At 45.2% G+C, this 10,055-nt stretch overlaps 1 protein-coding gene across 2 annotated transcripts in view; it reads left to right on the top strand.

The window, feature by feature from the left end:
* The first annotated feature begins 6,653 nt into the window (after positions 1–6,653).
* The window catches only part of CRKL (CRK like proto-oncogene, adaptor protein), a 19,383-nt gene continuing 15,981 nt past the window's right edge, over positions 6,654–10,055 (top strand). For both annotated transcript variants that reach the window (XR_002907854.1, XM_024195515.3), the window contains exon 1: positions 6,654–7,633. Coding sequence is in view for 1 of the 2 variants with exons in the window: in XM_024195515.3 (XP_024051283.1) it covers positions 7,320–7,633 (314 nt within the window). In the remaining variant the exon portion in view is untranslated. The remainder of the gene's footprint in view (positions 7,634–10,055) is intronic.

Here is a 10,055-nt window from a genome sequence, read left to right as displayed (position 1 = left end):
AAAACTCTCTGTTCAATGGAGAAGCATTATTACCAGTGGCATCCTAATTACATGTATTTTTAAGTGATATTGTCTTCTTTTGTGATAGAAAGGGGTTAATGATTCTTTGTGCTGCTTGTGGAGGCATGTTTTCTTTTCCTGTATGTACCAGTAGAGGGCATTGCATACAATTGCAAATAAGCAGGCCTTCAGGCTAATTCTTGGATTTCACAGAAGAGGTCAAGGTGAGACAATAATATACTAGGTTCCAAATGAATGTTCCTCAGCTGAGCTAAAGAAGCAGCTGGTAAAAAGTTCTGATTTTAGATGTTGCCAGGTGACTTAAGCTTTCATGTACATAAGTAAACATATTAGATATTGTGATGGTATTATTTGTTTAATGTTGAGGACTGACAACATGCTTGGCATTGTCCATGATAATTCCTTTTTTAGCTGTGCATAGTGTGTCTGATCCAAAGTAATACTGTGTGACCTGTCTTATCTCTGTACGTTTTGAGTTAGTAGGTAACAGAAGTTTAATGTACTTTCACCCAAGCTAGTCATTCAGGAGTGGTTTACTTTAGTTATAAGTGCATCTTTCCAAATGAATGTGTTCATAATTAAATCTCAGTTTCAAAGTCAGAAGGCTATCTAATAGAAAACATGGAAAGTCCTTTGTAGCTTCGGTTTACTGGAAATAATGCATCTTTCACAGAAAAACTGCAGGAGAGGACAGATTGATATTCTCAGTCATTATTGATGTTTCCTATCAAGAATAATTTTCCAGGAACTGCATGGGAACCCTGCCTTTTAAAAGCCCTTGCCTCTTCCTATGGGAAAGCATGCACTAGTAAGGATTCTGTTGTATTTTAGGTTGACCCTATTTTCAGTGATTAAATTTGATTCCTCTGATTTCCTGAATATGCCAGCCTTGTATCTTGGAGCAAAAAGGAGGTGCATTCATAATTACACCAAGTTTTGTTGGACAGTGGTATAGCACCAGAAATATCCAGAAATGGGGAAATTATAAAAATGGTTCTGACTAATAAAAGTATAATGCAATACTTCTGTCAGCATCAAGTGATTAAAAACACACAAGCTCATCTCATTGATACATTACAAGGCTTAGTAGAATAAAATTGGATTACTTGATTGTTTGTCTATTTGTATCTGGCAATTAATTAAGTTCTGTAGATAGAACTTCCATTTGGAATCCCAGTGTCATTTTCTGCATATTTTTAAGGATGTCTCAAAATCTCAGGAAATCCATCATTGCCACAGTAATCGTAATAGCAACTAGAGCAGAGTGTCATGTCACAAGCTACATGAGCTAAGGACAGAGCTTTGCTTATGCCTATCTCTGCAGCATGTAGAAAATACAGAATTGGAGGTGGTTGTTCAAGTACTTATGATCCATCACAGAAGACTCTTCTCGGTACCTTTCAAATCCTAGAAAATGTTAATATATGGGCCCAATCCCACAATATGGAAAAGCGTAGGCTCCTCCAATTGGCTGCAATGGATCTAGCACAGGAAGAAGCGAAGGGTAGTTCTAGAGTAGGCAGATGTGTGAAGGAGGATTCCTACAAGAGGGATTTGAAGGAAGCAGAAGAAGGTACTTGGTGGAGGGGGGAAAAGGAAGTCTGGTTCAGTTGTAGAAAGTAGCATGACAGAAGGCACCAACCTCAGAATGGACTAAAGATACACAGGCAGCGGTAAGGTGAGTGTAGGAAGGAAGGAAGAGCACAGATGCGGGCAGAGTCAAGATTATATCTGGGCTTGAAGATGACAGCAAGCTCATTTGGTGCAATAAGAGGGAGCTAATGGTAGGATCCAGGAAAGTGAAGAGGTGACTTAGTGAAAGTAGAGTTTTTCTTTGAAAGATTGAGGAAAGGATGATGAATAGTTTGGATCTTTGATGTTACAGAAGCTGAACTGCCTTTATAACTTCTTTGCTGCTGATTTCATCATCCTGTTGTTCGCATTCCTATAAGACAGAGACTTGATGTTTTTAAAAGATGATTTTGAAATCAAGGAGATGCTGAGCCTGGAGCCTATGGATGCATTTACTGTAAGTATTGTCATGCCGATCAGGCTGCTAAAGCCCAACATTAAGATTTCCTGTTATGTTAAAGTAGGTAACATAAATGTTATACAGTACTTTCATTGAAGTCCTAGTTATTTAACACAACCTATGGCCTACAGTTTGCATTCGGCAGTTAGTGGATTTGTTTACGGAACTATTTTAGACATTCATACTTGGAAGAGAAGTGGTTGTTGCTGCTTCAGTTTGTTTCAGAAGAACTGTTTCTCCCTTCTTACCCCCAAAAATTCAACTTTCAAAATTGAAATATCCCTTTTCATTCTCTGAAAACCAAAACTTTAAAAGTTTTAAAACAAAACAACTCCTCTCCTTTAAACCAAAGTGTTCTGAGTGTTTGCTGCCAAAATGGTGAATTTCACCTCTCCCTGCTGACAGGCCTAGACAACAAGTGGTGGTAGGGCTATAATAGTGCATAGAGTGAACTCCCAGCTCTATTACCTGACCTGTTTTGTGAGACTTTGAACAAATCATCCCCTCTCTATCTCTGTGTTTTTTTTGTTTTGTTTTTTTAGAAAAAGATGTGCTCTAGATTAGCTACAGCTATTGGACTTGAAGCAGGAGTTATTACAGAGAAGTCCAGTGGCCTGTGTTTATGCAGGAGGTCAGGCCAGATGAACACAATGGCTTTAAAATCTATTGGCTTTTTAAAACCTCCTTTATAGGGGAAGTTTTATTCTCTGGAGCTCATCCAAAGAAACAAGTTAGAAGTTAGTTCAATTATATGCAGTACTAAAATTGCAGCATAGTTCCTGTCCCAGTCATTCAGCATTTGTACGGAGTAAAGATGTTACTACCTAGACCAAAAATTGTTATAATAAAATACTGTTGACAGCTTTGTTTCAGTTCCTTTTCTAACCTGGTGGTATCCAAAGAAAACAGGAGCAGTCTCTGTATAATGGCCTTGCTAAATTTACTTTCTAGTAAATCAAACCATAACAAAGGGAAAAACATCCAGTAAAAATTTAATAGGAACTCTTCACTGCTGTCTTTCTGTTCCAGGCTATACCACTAATTTTTTGTGTGGCCTTGGACAAGTCACTTAAATTCTCTGTCATTTTCTCCATTTGTTTAAATGGGGCTACTAATATTTGCCTACCTTACAGTGATGAAGCTTAATTTATTAATGTTTGTAAAACAGCTTTCATTTATGGAATCCTTTTTCATCCCAAAATCTCATACGTATTGATGTAGTAGTAGTATTTATAGCTACACAAATTATTATATTTAGCATGTGATAGTGTTTAATCCCCAGTTACTTCTCATTTTCAGCTGTAACCACATTGAGAGGACTAAACCCCATCTTCTTCAAATGGTGTAAGGCAATTTTATGAGCTTCTCAATCCAACCTAAACTATCTGTACATGAATGAAACAAAGATTCTGAATTGGACATATGTAAATTCTTAAACCATTAGGAGTTGAAGCATGACACATAGGTAACTTTCCTTAGAAATTTAGAAAATATTTTTGCATGTATAGGCAGCTTCAAAATGGCATTCTTCACTTCCAGGCCTAATCATTTCGGTTAGTATTGCTGTACGCTGTTAAACAGCTGTTGTTTTCCATCCTAGAGATGGTTGTATTTCAGTGGTTGGTGAAGTGATACAGCTAGTGTTGTATTTTGGGATGCTTTCATATTAAAGGTGTTACAAGATTCTATATTTGAAATAAGGTTTTGGATTTCACATAAAATTTCCATGTTACACAAAACTGGCAATTCTGTATGTATGAATAGTAAGCTTTGAATTCCTCCTGGACTATTACAAGTTGATAGTTGTACCTTAGGTACCTAGAAACATGTCTAATTTGCAATAAAATCTCAGATTTTACCTCTGACCTCGATATCACAATCTGGCCATTCCTTGTAAGTTTGTTTCTTGGACAGTGTTTTTTAAAATAAGTGCCTGATTTAAATCTTCCATATTAGACCATCTGGTTAATGTTAAGGGTCTACAAACTTAAACCCCCTTTCCCATCTCAGACTTTTTAGATTTTGCACCATTTGCCAATATAGGATATAAACACATGGGGAAATTGCCAGATGTTGCAACCCAGTTCTGAGGAGCAGGGTTTAGAGAGTGAAAGAAGATACTAAAGTTGGAGTGAGTCCTGCAGAAAGGGTCCAGTGTAGGAACTACAAAATTATTGTCCCAAGTCTTTTTGTTCATTTTAAATGTTTCAGATATAAAAGAATTACAGAGTGTGTGTGTGTGATTAGTGTTTCCAACTCTCCTAAATTTGAGAAGGGTAATTTTGGCTCCTGCTCCAGGAGCTGTATCTATCCGATGGTACAGAGTTTCCAGCATCTCCCCCAAAAATTCTAATTGTGGTCCCCATGTCTGCCTGTTCGTCCAGCCCCACCTTTGTTTCAGCTCCAGGTGTTCTTCATTCCCCTCTCCTCTTCCCAGCCCTGAGGATGTTGATTGTAGGGAGGAACACAGAGGGGCCAACCCATTTTTCACAGGAGAGGAGTAAGCAAGGTCCTCAGTTGCCAGGCTCTTTCTGTTCTCCTTCTTCCCTGCTTGTAGATGCTCGAGCAGCGGTTCTCAAACTATGGGTTGGGACCCCAAAGTGGGTCATGACCCTGTTTTAATGGGGTCACCAAGGCTGGCATTAGACTTGCTGGGGCCGAAGCCTAAGCCCCACCACTTGGGGCCGGGGTCGAAGCCCAAGAGCTTCAGCCCTGAGTGGCGGGGCTCAGGTTACAGGCCCCTGCCTGCGGCTGAAGCCCTTGGATTTTGCCCCTCACCCCGACTAGGGGCGGTGGGGCTCAGGCTTTGGGTCCCCTGCCTGGGGCAGTGGGCTCAGGTCTCAGTCCTCCTCCTGGGGTTGTATAGTAATTTTTGTTGTCAGAAGTGGGTCACAGTGCAATGAAGTTTGAGAACCTCTGTGCTAGAGTAATACAAATAATAATGTCAGCTGGTCCATCCCCTACCCAAAAAGTCCTCTCGACTTCTGAAGGGGAGAGGGGAAGAGCTCTATGTGCCTTCTGCAACAGCTGCTCTTCCCTAGGAGGTGGGCCAGTGGGGAAGGCAGATAATTAGGGGGGTGGGGGGTTCAGCCCTCTGGCAGAACTGAAATTAGAGAGCTGAACCTTCTGGCATGGCTTCAGCCCCAGCCAAAATAGCATAGACTTGTGAGCGTTGGCAGCCCTGGTTTCAATTTTTGTTTATCTGTAACTGTAATGGCCCATTTTTGGGCCCTGTCAAGGATTCTCCAGGGCTGGCTTCTGTTTTGGTATCAGCACCTTCCTGTCACTGTGCAGAATAGGAGGTTGTGCTGGGCCAGCATGCCCATCACAACCGTCTAGCTAATGTGAAGTGGCCAATCCTATGGAGCTGCGTGCACCTAGCAATATACTGGGACTATGGAAGTGGAGGGAAAAGGCTGCACTTGAAGCGGGAACATACTGGTTGGTTAATAATCTCTTCTTGCTGCTGTTCAAACCTCAGGCTGTTTTGCCCTGTCTCTTGTTAGAACCATCTTGATGTTGAAAGTTTCTGTGGTCATAGGAATGGCACTTTGAGTTGGGAGCTGACTCTTCTAGGCTGCTAAGGTGAGCTGTTCTCAAGGGGTGCCTGCCTCTTGAAGGAACACAGCAGATGTTGTTTTGTCTGCTTGAGATTTTTGTGTGATCCTTGTAATATTCAGTGTTTTTCTAAAATCCCCAGTTCGTGGAGTCATGTGACTACGTTAGCATCTCAGCCTTCATTTAAAAAAAAAAAGTTTCAAAAGAAAATATTGAAAATGTGAATGCTTTAAAGAGCTGAACGCCAATACACAAATCCAAAATGTGTTTTAAAATACTTAAGTCAGTCTTGATGTTTGGGGAGGCCTGACCCTTGGCTTTTAAAGAGTTGGGGTTGGTAATATTGCGGTAGGGGGAAGGATTTTTGTTTTATGAAAAGCTTCAGCTGAGAAGGGGAATAGGAAAGGGCAGGAAAATGGGCTATTTTAAGATCTGCTTGAAGTTCTTTGCCATGTGTTATACAGATCAGACGCGATTATCACGGTAGCCCCTCCTGGCTCTAAAATGTGGGGAAACTCTTTTAACCTCCGACAAGATGGCAGGGAGGCTGCCCTCAACAGAGAGCCCTTGCTTCCAATTGTTCTTAACAGGCCTGAAGCCAGGGTCTCCTGAGGCACCTAGAGTCACTAGACAACGCGCGAGGAAACCGTGAGGGGCTGGACAGGTCGGGAAGCAGGCTGGTGCTTGGGGTTTAGGTGGAGTCAGAAGCCTCTGAGGGAAAAGTGATGGGGACTAGGGGGGCAGACGCCTGGCTGGAAGAGAGGGAGCGGGAGGCAGGATAGCGATGGGGGCGTGCGAAGAGGCTAGACTAGCCTCGGAGCGGCACTCAGGAGCAGCCCCGCTATGAACGCAGCGAGCCGCGTCCCCCTGGAAGCTCCTGGAACACCAGGCGGGCACGAAGCACAGACGGGCTGGGGCGGGGGGAGGGGCGCGGTGTGATTGGAGGGAAGTCCCTCGAGGACGCGGCGCGGTGGCTGGCGCGCGCTCGGCCCCGGGCTGCGAGCCGCTGGGGGGAGGGGGGGAGATCTCGGAGTGACTCTGGTAGCTCCGGAGGGAGAGACGGGAACTCTTCTCTTTCTGTCGCTGCAGGCGCAGAGCCCGGGGGAGCCGGCCCCTCCTCGCCGCCAGGCAGTCTGGGCGGCTGCTCCGCGTCAGGCGCCGCATCTCCGAACCGGCTCGCTCTGCCCTGATATGCCTCCTGTGGGGGGAGCAGCAGGCTGCACCCTGCCCCTGGGGGCGCGAGCCCAGGCGCGGAGAGCGCCTGCGCGGGGCGGGTTCTCGGAAGCCTCCCTCTGCCGGCCCAGGCCGCCATTTTGGTGTTGGCTCTGGGGACAGGAGCCCGTAGGATAAAGCGCGAGCCGAGCGTTTTTCGCTTCCTCACTGCGGAGTTGGCACAGCCGCCGCCCCTTGCCGGCGCCCTGGGCCTGGCTGCGTCCGCCGCCGCTCTGCGCGCCCCCGGGCCCCGCTGCCGGCCGGAGAGCGAGGCGGGAGGGATGTCCCGTACGCCCCGCCGCTGAGAGAGAAGCAGGGGCCCGACCGCCGCTCCCGCCCCACCCCGGCTGCTCTCTGGGCCTCCGCCTCCCCGGTCACAGGGATCCCTGCCCCGGCCGTGCCCGTAGTTCTCCCGCCCGGGCTTCCCATCGCTTGGTTTCCCCCGGCCAGGCCTTTCTCTCTCCGGCCGGGCCTTCGGGCTCCCCCGCCCGTTGCCATGTCCTCGGCCGCTCGCTTCGACTCGTCGGACCGCTCCAGCTGGTACGTGGGCCCGCTGTCGCGGGCGGAGGCGCAGACGCGGCTGCAAGGGCAGCGGCACGGCATGTTCCTGGTGCGGGACTCGTCCACCTGCCCGGGGGACTACGTGCTGTCGGTGTCCGAGAACTCGCGGGTCTCCCACTACATCATCAACTCGCTGCCCAGCCGCCGCTTCAAGATCGGCGACCAGGAGTTCGAGCACTTGTCGGCGCTGCTGGAGTTCTACAAGATCCACTACCTGGACACCACCACCCTCATCGAGCCCGCGCCCAGGTACGTGCCCTCTTCGCCGAGCCCTCGCCCGGGGACTGTGTCGATGTATTCATGGGCCGCCCTAATGCTCGTATGGCCACAGCGCCTAGGGAACTCTCGTGCAAAGGCGCTGTGCCCCCTTCACCTTTGTGATTGCAATTGCCTTGAGCGAGGGAGTGGTCGTATGTTGTATTCAGCCTGTTCGCTGAGTGACTGTACTTAGGTGCCATCCCTCTGCTTGTCTGTGCAGTTGGGGACTGTGCTTCCCTGCCTCAGATCCAGCGGAGGTGGTACTCTCTGAAGTTTGTGCTTGGGGCCATATTCCTTCTTACTCCTATGCCTCGTGCTGATATGAATGAGAACAGACTTGTATCACTACAAGTGGGGGGAGGGATAGCTCAGTGGTTTGAGCATTGGCCTGCTAAACCCAGGGTTGTGAGTTCAATCCTTGAGAGGGCCACTTAGGGATCTGGGGCAAAAATCAGTAATTGGTCCTGCTAGTGAAGGCAGGGGACTGGACTTGATGACCTTTCAAGGTCCCTTCCAGGTCTAGGAGATAAGATATCTCCATTAATTTATTTAAAAAATTTAATTTAAACTACTTAGAACCCATGCACGGACTCAGTTGGACTATGGTGTACTCACTGATTTTAGTCTTCATTAGTACACCTCTACCACAATATAACGCTGTCCTCGGGAGCCAAAAAATCTTACCACACTAGGTGAAACCGTGTTATATCGAACTTGCTTTGATCCACCGGAGTGCGCGGCCCCGCCCCCCCGGAGCACTGCTTTGCCGCGTTGTATCCAAATTCATGTTATATCTGGTCACGTTATGTTGTGGTAGAGATGTATCTAGGATAGCATTTCCAAAACTCTTAAAAGCTGAGACCCTCCCCACTTCCCTTCAATAAAATAAAATATGCATTCTCCCATAGTTCCACTATCTGATGTTAAAGGCCTACCCATCTTAATGTATGTATCTTACATGCCCCATACTTTGGGAAAGGCTGTTATAGAATATGAACTAAAGAAATTAATCACTCTGCAGCCAGCTCATGCTTTGTCCTGTATCCAGCACAGGACCCTGTAGGGTCACTTGCCTTTGTCACTAAACTACATTAGAAAATGATTGATTGAACTTGTTCTTTATCCTTAATTTATAAAGTCTTTCTCAGCACCCTGCTTTGAGATCTTTGGAATCCTGCACAAACAGCTACTATTGAGTTGTTATATGAAATGAAAATAAAATACTAGAAAGCCAAACAAAATGGTATTTAAAATCCAGATTTAGCTCACTTGATTTATTTAGGCGGTTTAAGGTCTCCCTATTAGTGACACCAGTCTTTTAAAGAACTTTTTCAGCTAAACTGATTCTTAATTTAAATTTAGCTCCAAACTTAGTTTTGCATTTGATGACTAAGGGTCAAATAGGCTTGTCAAGTTTTTCTACTCGGTAGAATTTTTTGAGCTGTCATGAAAAGCTTCCAGATAAAATTATTAAGCAGTGGAATAGTTTTGCCAGGGACCTGGTGGAAACAGCATCACTTGGTATTTTTAAAACTAAATGCTAGAAAATGTTCAGTAGTGATGATCATGCTTTGGCAGGAAAGACAGCTGCTCAGTAATTAACAGGTGCTCTTACCCATTTGCAGGAGCAGTTGAGCAGGACTGCCTGGCATCTCAGACTGTCAATCAATGGAGGGTTGTGGCTCATTGCAGATATTCCTTCACAGTCCTTTTGCTTATCTTAATTCTTTTTTGCTTATCTTAATTCTTCTCCACTTGGATGCTGCATTGCTTTCCTAGAAGCCTCTATTCTCAGTCATGTGATTTAATTTGGTTTCTTTACCCATTTGAGGCCTTGGTGCCATCTAACTTGATCCCAGGCAAACCTCATTTGCCATCTTTTTATTGGCCTTGAGGATATAGGGATGATTTAGTTCAGTGAACGTACTCAGTATGCAGGCAAAACTATAGAAATCAATTGGAATTCTGCCAGCATAAAGAATGCAGAATTGGGCTCTAAGTTAACGCAAACTGACATGCTTCCTAGCAGTAGTTGTAATACTACAAATGGGATTGATTAGGAGGAGGAAATATGCTATAAACAAAACTTTCTAAATTTGTTACCCTAATTAAGCCTTCATGTTAAAAATTGACAGCTGTAGAAATTCAGTGACATGATGGTAGGGTCCAAAAGTTCTCTTTAAAGACATGATGGGGTGGGAACCAATTTTTAGTGGGCTGTAGCCCACGAAAGCTTATGCTCTAATAAATTTGTTAGTCTCTAAGGTGCCACAAGTACTCCTGTTCTTTTTGCGGATACAGACTAACACTGCTGCTACTCTGAAACCTGTCAATTTTTATCAACTGCAGCATTTCTCAAATTATGTGTTCTTGTAATATGCTAGAATATGGGCAGGACTCAGATAGCAGTGTG

The sequence above is a fragment of the Terrapene carolina genome, unplaced genomic scaffold (assembly GCF_002925995.2).
Source record: "Terrapene carolina triunguis isolate 2854851 unplaced genomic scaffold, T_m_triunguis-2.0 Scaffold790, whole genome shotgun sequence".
In the NCBI taxonomy this organism is placed as follows: Eukaryota; Metazoa; Chordata; order Testudines; family Emydidae; genus Terrapene; species Terrapene triunguis.
The sequence above is the reverse complement of the archived record's forward strand: the minus strand, read 5'-3'. Positions and strand labels throughout refer to the sequence as shown.